This window comes from Elephas maximus, chromosome 11, assembly GCF_024166365.1.
Source record: "Elephas maximus indicus isolate mEleMax1 chromosome 11, mEleMax1 primary haplotype, whole genome shotgun sequence".
NCBI lineage: Eukaryota > Metazoa > Chordata > Mammalia > Proboscidea > Elephantidae > Elephas > Elephas maximus.
In genome coordinates, this window is record NC_064829.1 from 86,133,395 (window position 1) to 86,148,101 (window position 14,707).

Consider the following 14,707-nt stretch of genomic DNA (forward strand, 5'->3'; position numbering starts at 1 on the left):
CTGGCATTTGAATGCCAGTGGCATAGCTCCCAGCATCACAGCAACACGTAAGCCCCCACAGTATGGCAAATTGTTAAAAAAAAAAAAAAAAAAAACCCGTTGCCATTGAGTCGATTCCGACTCATAGCTACCCTGTAGGACAGAGTAGAACTGCCCCCATAGAGTTTCCGCGGAGAGCCTGGTGGATTCAAACTGTTGACCGTTTGGTTAGCAGCCATAGCACTTAACCACTACACCACCAAGGTTTCCAGTTAGCCGTTAGGGAAGTGCAAATCAAAATCGCTGTGAGATGGCACTTCACACCCACTGTCGTTAGGTGCCGTTAACCCACAACCTACGTACAATAGAAAAAACATTGCCCAATCGTGTACTGTCCTCATAATTGTTGTTATGCTTGAGCCCATTTTTGCAGCCACTGTGTCGATCCATCTTATTGATGGTCTTCCTCTTTTTTGCTGACCCACTAAGATGGCTATTATCAGAAAAACAAGGCAAGTATTGCTGATAATGTGGAGAAATTGGAACCCTCATCCACTGGTGGGAATATAAAAATGATACAGTCACTTTGGAGAACAGTTTGGCAATTCCTCAAATGACTAAAGCATAGAGTTATCATATGACCCAGAGTAGATGTAAAATGGTGGCAGTAGTAATAATAGCATCAGAACGTATCTAACTTCAAGGGGAATAACGACCAGGATCAGCGCCAGTCTGATCCCTATGCGATAGAAGTCGGACATACCTCCACTCTCCAACCTTTTTTTTTTAAAAAAAAACCAATTCTGACACCAGCCATCCCTCCATAGCACCCTCCACTTCTCTTTTGGGTTCGATAATTCATTGCAGTGGCCACCCAGAACTCACAGACCATACTTGTAGCTAAATGGTTTATTAAGGAAACAACAGGATACAACTCAGGATCAGAATCAGGAAGCATGTAGGCAGATTCTCCCTTCTTAAGTGCAGGAATGCTCTCTTTGCTCCTCTCTGTGTGCAGACCTTCTCCTAGCCCCCTGAGAGCAGGCTCCTTTCGGCCTCCTGAGAATGGGCCTCGTCTTCTTGGTGCCTTCAGGACAGGCTCCTCTTCTCAGCCCCCGAAGGACAAACTTCTCGGCCCTGCCATCTGTTACCACAGACTCTTATCACTGGGCCCCTTTTGGGCCTCTTACTGTCTTCAGTGTTACAGCACTTGACCTGTGTTATAGCTCTTTTAGGAGGTTCCTTGCCTCCTCTCTCCCTTTGCTGCTGCTTGCTTCTTTCTTCTGCTTCTCTTCCTACTTCTTTCTGTCTGAAAAACTTCTGTGGCGTTGGCTGCTTATGCACACAACTCCTTGTCAATTTCAAGGCATGGCCCTTTCCAGTGGGGGGGAGCCTCAAACAGACCAGTCCCCTCTCTGTAGGCCATAGACTTCATGGTAGGCTACAGATCCTCATTTGGATAATTTGTTGACAAATTCCCACAAGGTGCATACCGATCACTGGGCATGCTGTAGCCCAGGACCAGACAAAAAGGATCAAACTGTAAGTTGTTTACAGCTTACCCAGGAAATGTCAGTGGACCTGGATGAAGGTAACAAAACCGTTTGGGGTAGAAAACTAGGGCAGAGGGCTTAGGGGAAAAAATCTCCCAAGCTGTTTCTCCGAAGAACCAAGGTAAAAGACCACATTAAGGAACTCATTTCACCACAATAGGCAAATCCATTGAAACAAAGCAGATTAGTGATTGTCAGTGGCTACGGGGAGGGGAAGATGGGGGAGCGACTGCTAATGGGTATGGGATTTCTTTTTGGAATGATGTAAATGTTCTAAAATTTGATGATGGTGGTGTTGCACAACTTGGTGAAAATGCTCAAAGCCACTGTATTGTACACTTTAAAGGGCAAATCTTATGGTATGTGAATTATATCTCAATAGAGCTGTTAAAAAAATAAAACGTGTGCTAAAGGTCTTCAGTGAGGGTCAAACTGCCTGTCAGCCATTATCTTCAGCCGTGCTGACCGAAAATACACAGCATGTACATTTGTATGCTTTCCTTTGCAAAGGGGACACGTCTGGCATCCTTTTTCATTGTACCCAAGCATTGCTTTAGAATACTTGTCAATAGAGTGCTTAAGACAGCACTAGAAATACATTTTCAGGACCAGACGAGTGTGTCATGGAGCTTCAGTACACTGCTGACAGTCTCGTGTTGTTTTTATTGAAGGTGGCCATGAGTTGGAACTGACTCTATGGCAAGTTTCTTTTTTTTTTTTTCAGTTGAAGGTTAAAAGGTCCCTAGGTGGCACAAATCATTTGCATTCAACTGCCTACTTAAAGGTTAGTGGTTTGAACCCAGCCAGCAGTATAGAAGAAAAAGCCTGGCAATATGCTTCTGTTAAGATTACAACCAAGTACGTCCTATAGAGCAGCTCTACTTTGTAACACATGGGGTTGCCATGAGTTGGAATCTGATTGACGGCAACTAACAGCAACAATTATTGAAAGTTGTGGGGAGTGACCTATTGTCAAATTTTCATTGTGGGTTGATACTTGGGTAACTGGAAGGACAATTTTGAGGGGGCTAAGATTGGAGGCAGGGAGTCTGATTTGGTGAGAAAAGAGGGGTCCTCAACCAGGCTGAGGTGGTGGCAGGGAATGAGCCATCTGGGTTTGAGAGGGATTTGGGCAGCAAAATCAGCAGGCCTTGGTAGTAGAAACTGAGGGACAGGAGGAAGTTATGAAATTATGTCTAGGCGGTGGTTATGTCATGGAAATAGTGAGTATGGCGGCTAATGGAGTGAATGTAGCATTGGGAGAACAGTGTTCTGAGGCCAGTTTCCCACACCGTTATTTACGGGATGACTGGACAAAGAGGAATGAATGCATGAGGGCATCTAGAAAAAGAACAGTTGATTTGAAGAAAACCAGTATTTTGTGGTGTTGGGAAGCATAGAAACTAGAGAATTAAAAACAAAGGAGTGGCATGATAAAGGGTCATTCAGCAGGGGGCAGGAAGAGTGTTTTGGGGTTGGGCCATCTTAATTCCGAATAGCTTCAGTAGGCTGGTGGTGGAGACAAAACTGTAGCAAGTTGAGAAGTGAATGAAAAGAGAAAGGCATAGATGGTGCCAAGTATGGATGGTTACTGTGACTAGTTTGGATGCAAAAGGAAGGAGAAAACCTGGGTGTAGAGAGTGAAGATGACAGGGGTGTCAAGGAAAGGTTTCTTTGGCAAGGGGGATTGAAGCTGTTTTAAAGATGTTTATAATTAGGGAAAAAGCGCATAGAAATTGTGGTTGAAGAGCAAGCAGAGGCACGAGATGGGGTGGAGGATACAGGTTGTAGGGTTGATTTTGAATGGGGAAGAGATAGGCGACCTCTGACTTGAGTAGGCTTATGCATTATGCCATCTAAAGGGCTGTTGTAAGAAACACTTGAGAAAAACCTCATTTGAGTAAAGAGAAGAAACATATTTGCCACTGGCCTACTTAGTCTGTTGGTTATACGGGGGGCGGGGCGGGGGAGTGGGAATTAGAAATTACTGTGGAGCCCTGGTAGCCTAGTAGTTAAGAGGTTGGCTGCTAACCAAAAGGTCAGCAGTTCAGATCCACCAACTGCTCCTTGGAAACCCTACGGACAGTTCTACTCTGCCCTGTAGTATGGCTGTGAGTCAGAATTGACTCGATGGCCACGAGTTTGCTTTGATTTTGGAATCCTATTAGTGGAAAACCATCCTGTGAGCTGTTCTTTACTGAGTAAGCTGAAGCAAGGTCGTCAGTAATATGAACCCACCTTTTTTTTTTCTTTACTTAATCCTGTGTTTATTTAACCCAAGTGACTCGAGTTCCATGTGTAAGAAAATACGTATGTGGCTTTTAAAAAGTTGGACGTTAGTTATTAGTGGTGTAATAGGTTTCACAATAAATTAGTAGATAAAAGTGTTATTTAAATAGCATCAAATGAATCTATTTAGACTTTTACTTAAAAAATGATAGAGCAAACACTGACTCTACCTGTGCTTGCAAATGCAATTACGTAAAAATGCACTGTTTAAGAAAATTCATCAGCGTGAGTTCTTATATCTCTTCAGTTGTTTTGTATGCCTGAATGGATTTATTCTATCAGAAAGGTTTAAATGCAGATATTAAAGATAAGATTTTTATGTTGGTCACTATTAATTTGATATTTGAAAGCCTGAATGCTCTAAATATAATTCATGGGTTTATTGAAGATGGTTAATTTCTTCTCCTTTGCATTGGTGATGTTTATCTTGAAGTACATATTGTGATCTGAATTTAGAAAATTTCCATGGGTATACAGAGAGCTGTAATACCTCTACTATGTATTCTTTTTGTGGTATTTCATTGTTATTTTTTGTCTTTTTTGTTTTCATCTATTTTATGTTTTAGAGAGTAATATAAATCAAAGAAAGTAAATCTAAATGGTAAAAAAAATTTTACTTTGTTTAAGTCAGTTTTCTCAAATGCTTTATTTTGTTTTATAGGGATTTGTCTTGGCTGTTACTATCATGCGGGAAGCAATTGATGAATTTCGACGTTTCCAACGAGATAAGGAAATGAATTCACAACTATACAGCAAACTTACTGTAAGAGGTTAGCAAGACACTTTGAATCCTATTTGGCAGTTATTAATGTATTCAATATTTTAAAATTAACAAATAAAAGAAAACACGTCCTGATTCAGTTACTGAGAATAGTATTAGATTGCATATGGTATCTAATTTATTCTCTTACAATAGATAATGTGTCCGATTTGGGGGTAGATTTTTATTCAGACCCCAGATGTTTGAGCATATATACATGTGTGTGCACAAACACACATACACACACAAAATTATGTAATGCAAAGTGCCATATTACGCTTTGTGTATAATGCATGTGTACTTCAACACATGTGAAACCCAACTGGTGTATACACATTTTCTCTGAAGCATAATATCACTTTAGCCAAGCATCTGTGTACTTTATTTTAAACCCACTCGTGAAGGTCAGACTTAACGTACCATAGTCTTAAACTACATTTCAGTAGAAAGGCTTTGGAGTACCTAAAATGCCACGATCCAGATTGTACATGCACGTTTCTCTGTGGCCATGAGTCGGGTTTTAGCCCTACATTAACTGTGTTCTTAAAGAACTTGTTTATCTGGTTTTCCAGTTCATTGTAGAAAAGAAGTAAATGTTTTAGGAAAAGGATGGGTGGAGTGAGCTCTTACGAATAGGCATTATGGCAGTGAGGGAAGAGACTAAAAAACTGAGTTTAGTAATAGGTATTCATAATAACCTCACAGTCTGTTTAAAAATGAAAAGGTTTAGAGTAGATTTGGTACCTTCTGTTTTCATGTGAATGTGTACAATGAATTATTCCCAGAAAGAATCCCGTCAAAAATTATATTTTTTACAGCATAATGAGATTTATTTCACATACCATAAAATTTACCCATAAATGTATATAGTTCAGTGATTTTGGGTATAGTTAGAGTTGTACAGCCATCATGACCATCTAGTTTTAGAATATTTTCTACTCCTCCAAAAGGAACCCCCAAGTACCTTAGTAGTCATTCCCCATTCTTGGCTTTCTGCTCTAGCTCCTGCTCCAGCCCCGCCACTACTCTACCTTCTGTCTCTTTGTATTTGCCTATTCAGGACATTTCCCGTACATGGAATAATGCAATACATGGTCTCTTGTCACTGGCTTCTTCACTTTGCATATTGTTTTCAAGGTTCATTCATATTATAGCATGGATTGGTACTTCATTACTTTTTAGGGCAAAATAATATTCCATTGTATGATATACTACATTTTGTTTATCCATTTATCAGTTGATGGACATTTGGGTCGCTTACACTTTATGGCTATTACAAATAATGCTGCTATGAACATTTGTGTACGTGTTTTTATGTGAACATATGTTTCTTATTCTCATGGGTATATATCTAGGATCAAAACTGCTGGGTCATATGGTGACTGTGTTTAGCATTTTGAGAAACTGTCAGACTGTTTACCAAAGTGTCTGCACCTTTTTACATTTCCATCAGTAATATGTGAGGGTTCCAATTTCTCCACATCCCTACCAACTCTTAATTGTCTGCCTTTTTCATTATAGCTATCCTTCTGGGTAAACCAAACCAAACCCACTGCCATCGAGTCGATTCTGACTCATAGCGACCCTACAGGACAGAGTAGAACTGCCCCATAGAGTTTCCAAGGAGCGCATGGTGGATTAGAACTGCTGACCTCGTGGTTAGCAGCCGTAGCACTTAACCACTGCGTTACCAGGGTTTCCAATCCTTCTGGGTATGAAGTGGTATTTCATTGAGGTTTTCATTTTCATTTCCTTAATGACTTATGACATTGAGCATCTTTTCATGGGCTTATTGGCCATTTGTATATCTTCTTTGGAGAAATGTGTATTCAAATCCTTTGCCCACTTTTTAATTGGGTTAGTTGTCTTTTAATTATTGAATTGTTAGAGTTCTTTATAAGGAGCCCTGGTGGCACAATGGCTAAGTAGTTGGCTGTGATCCAAAATGTTGGTGGTCTGAACCCACGCAGTGGCTCCACAGGAGAAAGACTTGGTGATCTGCTGTCAAGATTACAGCCTAGAAAACCCTGTAGGGCAATTCTGCTCTGTCCCTTGGGGGCACTAAGAGTCAAAAATCAACTCACTGGCACCTAACAACAATACCAACAAGAGTCGTCTGTATATTTTGTGTATAAGTATCTGGTCAGATATATGATTTGGGAATATTTCCTCCCTTTTTGGGTTCTCGTTTCATTTTCTTGATGGTGTCTTTTGATGCACAAAAGTTTTAAATTTTGATGAAGTCCAGTTTATCTACTTTTTTATTTTGTTGCTTATGCTTTTGGTGTTGTATCAAAGAAACCGTCAGTTAACCCAAGGTCACAAAAGATTTACTTCTATGCTTTCTTCTAGTTACTTGCTAGTTTTAGCTCTTAACTTATGTCTCTGGTCCATTTTCACATAATGTATGGTGTGTGATATGGGTCCAACTTCCTTATTTTATATGTGGATGTCCATTTATCCCAGCACCATTTGTTGAAAGGGCTATGTATTCTCAATTGAACGAAAAATTTTATTTTTGAAAAGCTTTGATGTTTGAGTAGTAGCGTGGTGGGAGGAAGGTGAGGTATAGAAAAGAAGATAAGCTTTAATTCGAGCAAGAAGAATTCCCGTAATGGCCGGGTAAATTAGGTGTAATATACTTTGTCTTTTTAAGAATATAGTGTAGTTCCTAGCTTACTTTTAACTGTTTTAATTGTGGTAGTTGGGCTCGGAAGAGATTTGTTTCTAATATAATAATTGTATTAATCAAAAAATAAATGGTGTCAGCAGAACGGTGAAGGAGGCAGTTGCCAAGTGCCCATCCCTCCACAAAAATATTGAAAAACCAAGAAGAAACTGTCACAACGAACTTTGTCAAAACTCTAGAAAATAGTCAAATGTTTATAACACTGAAGCTTTTAGTTCATGTGGCTCTTTCTGTCTCTTGGGCTCATAATTACCTTGTGACCTTGGTGTTCTAGATTCTCCTTTGATCCAGGTGGGTTGAGACCAATTGATGCATCTTAGATGGCCACTCGTTAGTGTTTAAGACCCCAGATGCCACACTTCAAAGTAGGATGCAGAATGTTTTCTTAATAGAATTTATTTTGCCAATTGACTTAGATGTCCCCTGAAGCCATAGTCCCCAAACCCCCACCCTTGCTCCGCTGACCTTCGAAGTATTCAGCTTCTTCAGGAAACTTCTTTGCTTTTGGTCCAGTCCAGTTGTGCTGACCTCCCCTGTATTGAGTGTTGTCATTCCCTTCACCTAAAGTAGGTCTTATCTACTATCTAATCAGTAAATAACCCTCTCCCACCCTCCCTCCCCCCCCCCCAAAGAATGTATTCTCAGTTTAAACTAGTCCTTAAGATCTTATAATAGTGGTCTTATACAATATTTGTCCTTTTGTGTCTGACAAATTTCACTCAGCATAATGCCTTCCAGGTTCCTCCATGTTATGAAATGTTTCACAGATTCATCATTGTTCTTTATCGATGTGTAGTATTCCATCGTGTGAATATACCATAATTTATTTATCCATTTGTCCGTTGATGGACACCTTGGTTGCTTCCAGCTTTTTGCTATTGTAAACAGTGGTGCAATAAATATGGGTGTGCATGTATCTGTTCGTGTAAAGGGTCTTATTTCTCTAGGATATATTCCGAGGAGTGGGATTTCAGGGTTGTATGGTAGTTCTGTTTCTAGCTTTTTAAGGAAACACCAGATCGATTTCCAAAGTGGTTCTACCATTTTACGTTCCCCCCAGCAGTGTAGAAGTGTTCCAATCTCTCCACAGCCTCTCCAACATTTATTATCGTGTTTTTCGGATTAATGCCAGGCTTATTGGAGTGAGATGGAATCTCATCGTAGTTTTAATTTGCATTTTTCTAATGGCTAATGATTGAGAGTATTTCCTCATGTATCTGTTAGCCGCGTAAATATCTCCTTTAGTGAAGTGCGTGTTCATATCTTTTGCCCGATTTTTAATTGGGTTATTTGTCTTTTTGTGGTTGAGTTTTAACAGAATCATATAGATTTTAGAGATCAGGCGCTGGTCAGAGATATCATAGCTGAAAATTTTTTCCCAGCCTGTAGGTGGTGTCCTCCTCTTTTTTGCTGACTCTCTACTTTACCAAGCGTGATGTCCTACAGGGACTGATCCTCCTGACAACGTGTCCTAAGTATGGAAGACGCAGTTTCCCCATCCTTGTGTCTAAGAAGCATTCTGGTTGTACTTCTTCCAAGAGAGAATTGTTTCCTTTTTTGGCAGTCCATGGTATATTCAGTATTCTTCTCCAGTACCACAATTCAAAGGTGTCAGTTCTTCTCGAGTGTTCCTTATTCAACGTTAGCGAGAAAGCTGAAGAATTCAAAGGCCTCAATTCTTCGGTCTTCCTTACTCATCGTCCGCCTTTCACATGCATATGAGGTAGTTGAAAACACCATGGCTTGGGTCAGGCACACCTTAGTCATCAAAGTGACATCTTTGCTTTTCAGCAATTTAAAGAGGTCTTTTTATTTTTTTTGCAGTAGATTTGCCCAGTGCAGTGTGTCTTTTGATCTCTCAACTGCTGCTTCCATGGGTGTTGATTGTGAATCCAAGTAAAAGAAATCCTTGACAACTTCAGTCTTTTGTCCATTTATCATGTAGTTGCTTCTTGGTCCAGCTGTGAGGATTTTTGTATTCTTCATGCTGAGCTGTAATGCATACTGAAGGCTGTGGTCTTTGATCTTCATTAGTAAGTACTCCAAGTCCTCTTCACTTTCAGCAGGCAAGGTTGTGTTATCTGTATAATGCAGGTTGTTAATGAGTCTTCCTCCAATCCTGATGCCCCATTTTTCTTCATATAATCCAGCTTCTCGGGTTATTTGCTAACATACACATTGAGTAAGTATGATGAAAGGATACAATCTTGACGCACACCTTTCCTGACATGAAACCACACAGTATCCCTGTGTTCTGTTTGAACATTTGTTTCTTGATCTATGTTCAGGTTCCTCCTGAGCACAATTAAATGTTCTGGAATTCCCACGCTTCCCAATTTTATCCATAATTTGTTACAATCCACACAGTCGAATGCCTTTGCATAGTCAATAACAGGTAAACATCTTTCTTGTATTCTCTGCTCTCAGTCAGGATCCATCTGACATCAGCATTGATACCCCTGGTTCCACCTCCTCTTCTGAATCCAGCTTGAATTTCTGGCAGTTCCCTGTTGATGCAGTGCTGCAGCCAGTTTTGAATGATCTTCAGCAAAATTTTGTTTGCATGTGATATTAGTGAAATTGTGCAACAGTTTTTACATTCGGCTGGGTCATCTTTGGGATAGGCATAAATATGAATCTTTTCCAAAGTCAGTTGGCCAGGTAGCTGTCTTCCAAATTTCTTGGCATAGACAAGTGATCACTTCCAGCGCTGCATCCATTTGTTGAACCATCTCAGTTGATATTTTGTCAATTCCTGGAGCCTTGTTTTTTGGCAGTGCGTTCAGTGCAGCTTGGACTTCTTCCTTCAGTACCATGGGTTCCTGATCATATGCTACCTCCTGAAATGGTTGAACATCGACCAGTTCTTTTTGTTACAGCGACTCTGTATATTCCTTCCATCTTCTTTTGATGCTTCCTGCATTGTTTAATATTTTCCCTGTAGAATCCTTTAATATTGCAACTCGAGGCTTGAATTTTTTCTTCAGGTCTTCAGCTTGAGAAATGCTGTGTGTGTGCTTCCCTTTTGGTTTTCTATCTCCAGATCTTTGCACACATCATTATAATGCTTTACTTTGTGTTTGCCAGTTGCCCTTTGAAATGTTCTGTTCAGCTCTTTTACTTCATCATTTCTTCCTTTTGCTTTAGCCGCTTGACATTCAAGACCGAGTTTGAGAGTCTCTTCTGACATACATATCGGTCTTTTCTTTCTTTTCTGTCTTTTTAATGACCTCTTGCTTTCTTCGTGTATGATATCCTTGATGTCCTTCCACAACTTGTCTGGTCTTCCAGTGGTTAGTGCTCAGTATATCATATCTGTTTTTGAGATGGTCTCTAAATTCAGGTGTGATATACTCAAGGTCATACTTTGGTTCTCGTAGACTTGTTCTAATTTTCTTCAGTTTCGGCTTGAACTTGCATATGAGCAGTTGGTGGTCTATTCCGTAGTCAGCACTTGGCCTTGTTCTACTGATGATACTGAGCTTTTCCATCATCTCTTTCCACAGATGTAGTTGATTTGATTCTTGTGTATTCTATCTGGTGAGGTCCACATGGATAGTTGTCATTTATGTTGGTGAAAAAAGGTAATTACAGTGAAGAAATTGTTGGTCTTGCAAAATTCTATCATGCTATCTCCAGCACTGTTTTAATCATCGAGGCCATATTTTCCAACTATGGATCCTTGTTTCCAGCTTTCACATCCCAGTCACCAGTAATTATCAATGCATCCTGATCGCATGTTTGTTCAATTTCAGACTGCAGAAGTTGGTAAAAATCTTCAATTTCTTCATCTTTGGCCTTAGTGGTTAGTGCATAAATTCAAGTAATAAGTCGTATTAACTGGTTTTCCTCATAGGCATTTGGATATTGTTCTATCTCTGATAGCATTGCACTTCAGGATAGGTCTTGAAATGTTCTCTTTGATGATGAATGAACACCATTCCTCTTCACGTTGTCATTTCTGGCATAGTAGACCATATGATTGTCCAATTCGAAATGACCAATAGCAGTCCATTTCAGCTCACTAATGCCTAGGATATTGACGTTCATGAGTTCCATTTCGTTTTTGATGATTTCCAGTTTTCCTAGATTCATACTTCATAGATTTCCATGTTCCAATAATTAATGAATGTTTGCAGCTGTTTTTTCTCATTTTGAGTTGAGCCACATCAGCAAATGAAGGTCCCAAAAGCTCAACTCCATCAACAACATTAAGGTCGACTCTACTTTGAGGAGGCAGCTCTCGCCCAGTCGTATTTTGAGTACCATCCAACCTGAGGGGCTCATCTTCCAACACTATATCAGACAGTATTCTGCTGCTGTTCATAAGGTTTTCACTGGCTAATTCTTTTCAGAAGTAGATCGTCAGGTCCTTCCTAGTGTCTGGAAACTCAGCTGAAACCTGTCCACCATGAGTGACCTGCTGGTATTTGAATACTGGTGTTGTGTCTCCCAGCATCACAGCAACATGCAAGCCCCCACAGTATGATAAACTGACAGGTGCATGGGGGATATAGTAATGGCCAAAAATTCTCCAAATCTGATAAAATACACAGATCTGCACATTCATGATGCCCAGTGTACACCAAGAAGGAAAAGTACAGGACCAGTTAGCTTCAGTAGTCACCTCTACCAAACATTTAAAGCAGAATTAAACCCAGAGATTCTCAAACTCTTCCAAAAAATAGAAAAGGATTAAACACTGTAATTTAGTCTATGAGATCAGTGTTACCCTGATACCAGAGCCAAAAAAAAAGATACCACCAAAAAACAACAGACCGATATCTCTGATGATTATAGATGTAAAAGTCCTCTACAAAATACTGTAGTGTCAGACTGAATCCGACAGCATGTTAGAAGGATTATACATGATGACCAAGTAGAATTTATTGCAGAAATGCCAAGGTGGCTCCACATAAGAAAACAAATACGTGTAATACTTCAAATGGAGCCCTGGTGGTGAAGTGGTTAAGAGCTCAGGCTGCTAACTGAAAGGTCGGCGGCTTGGATCTACCAGCTGCTCCTCGGAAACCCTATGGGGTAGTTCTGCTCTGTCTCATAGGGTTGCTATGAGTTGGAATAGACTCCGCGGCATACAACACCAACAGTATACCAAATGCATACATGAAGGGATGAAATCACATGTTCACCTCGCTTACTGCAGAGAAAGTATCTGACAAAATCCAACACACTTTCAGGATGAAACACTAAGCAAACTAGTAATACAGGGGAACTTCCTCAACCCAATAAAGGGCATTTATGAAAAATCTCCGCAATCTTGCTTGCTGAAAATGAAGACTACTTGAAGTACTTACTGATAAAGGTCTAAGACTGCATCCTTCAGTATAGATCATGCCTTAGTGTGAAGAAAATGAAAATCCTCACAACTGGATCAGTAGGTAGCATCATGATAAATGGAGAAAAAAATTGAAGGCGATATTTCATTCAACTTGGATCGACAGTCAATTCTCATGGGAGCAGCAGTCAAGAAATTTAATGACATATTGCATTGGGTAAATCTGTTTCGAAAGGCCTTTTTAAAGTTTTAAAAGCTCAGGCGTCAGTTTGATGACAAGGTGCTCCTGATCCAAACCATGGTCTTTTCATTTATCTCATATGCATGTGAAAGCTGGACAGTGAAAAAGGAAGAAAGAAGAATTGATGGATTTGAAGTGTGGTGATGGTGAAGAATATTGATGCTACCATAGACTGCCAGAAGAACAAATAAATCAGTCGTAGAAGAAATACAACTAGAATGCTTGTTAGAAGTCAGGATGGTGACACTTTGGCTTGATTACTTTGAGCACATCATTGGGAAAGACCAGTCAGTAGAAAATGACATTGAGTTTGGTAAAGTAGAAGGTCAGCCAAAAGGAGAAACGCTCAGTGAGATAGAGTGACACAGTAGCCACAACAGTGAACTAAAAAATACCAATGATCATGAAGATGGCACAGGACTGGGCAGCCTATTGTTCTGTTACACATGGAATTGCTATGAGTTGCAGCCGAGTCTACGGCAACAACATCATGCAATAGTGAAAGACTGAAGACTCCCCTCCTACAATCAGGAGGAAGATAAGGATGTGTGCTTTCAGTACTGCTGTTCAAAATTATACTGAAAGATGTAGGCAAGAAAAGGAACTAAGAGTCATCCAGATTGGAAAGCAAGAAGTAAAACTTTCTCTACTCGCTGATTTCATAGTCCTATATGTAGAAAATCCCAAGGTATCCACAAAAAAACTACTAGAGCTAATAAACAAGGTTGCAGGGTACAGATCATCATGCAAAAAACAGTTGTGTTTCTGTATACCAGCAATGAACAATCTGAAAAAGAAATGAAGAAAACAATCCCATTTATAATAACACTTAAACAAATAAGATACCTAGGAATAAATATAACTATGGAGGTGAAAGACTTAATCACTGAGAACTACAAAGCATTGCTGAAAGAAGTTAAAGAAGACTCTAAATGAAAGACATCCTGTGTTCATGGATTGAAAGACTGAATATTGTTAAGATGTCAGTACTACCCAAAGTGATGTACCCATTCAATGCAATCCTTATGAAAATTCCAGTGCCCACTTTTGCAAAATGACAATGCCAATTATCGAAATTATATAGGCTTAACAAGGGGTCCCGAATAAACAAAATAATTTTGAAAAAAGAACAAAGGAGGGGGAATCACACTTCCTATTTCAAAACTTACCTATAAAGCTACAGTAGTTAAAAGAGTGTGATACCGGCATAAGTATAGACATGTAGACCGGTAGAATATCCTGATATCCACATGCAAAAGAATGAATTTGGAACCTGTACTTCGCATCATATTTAAAAAGTAGCTTAGAACACATCAAGGACCTAAATATAAAAGTTAAGAGAACAAAACTCTTATAAGAAAACATAGGGATAAATCTTCATTACCCTGGAATAGGCAGTGTTTCTTAGGTCTGGCATCAAAAGCATGAGCAACAACAAAAAAGATCATTTGGACTTCATCATAGTTAAAAACTTTTGCATGTTAAAGGTGATTACCTAGAAAGTGAAGAGACGATCTACAGAATGGGAGAAAATTAGTTGCAAGTCACGTATCTGATAAGGGTCCTGTATCCAGAACTCTTATGACTCAACAACAACAAGACAACCCAATTAAAAAAATGTACAAAGTACTTTAATAGTCTTTTTTCCAAAGAAGGTATATAAATGGCCAACAAGCACATGAAAAGATGCTCAACATTATTAGTCATCAGGGAAATGCAAATCAAAACCAAAATAAGGTACCACTTTACACCCACTATGATGACTAAAAGAACAAAACAAAAACTGAAAATAACAAGTGTTGGTGAACGTGTGGAGAAATCAGAAACTTTGTACATTACTGGTAGAAACATAAATGATACAGCTGTTGTGGTAAACAGTGACAGTTAATCATAGATTAAC

At 39.5% G+C, this 14,707-nt stretch overlaps 1 protein-coding gene across 5 annotated transcripts in view; it reads left to right on the top strand.

The window, feature by feature from the left end:
• The window catches only part of ATP9B (ATPase phospholipid transporting 9B (putative)), a 244,846-nt gene that overhangs the window by 39,466 nt on the left and 190,673 nt on the right, over nt 1-14,707 (top strand). For 4 of the 5 annotated variants that reach the window (XM_049901954.1, XM_049901953.1, XM_049901951.1 and 1 more), the window contains one exon: nt 4,483-4,591. In XM_049901954.1, coding sequence (XP_049757911.1) covers nt 4,483-4,591 — 109 coding nt within the window. Of the gene's footprint in view, nt 1-4,482; nt 4,592-14,707 lie in introns of those variants that run through there. The other variant, XM_049901956.1, reaches the window with a different exon arrangement.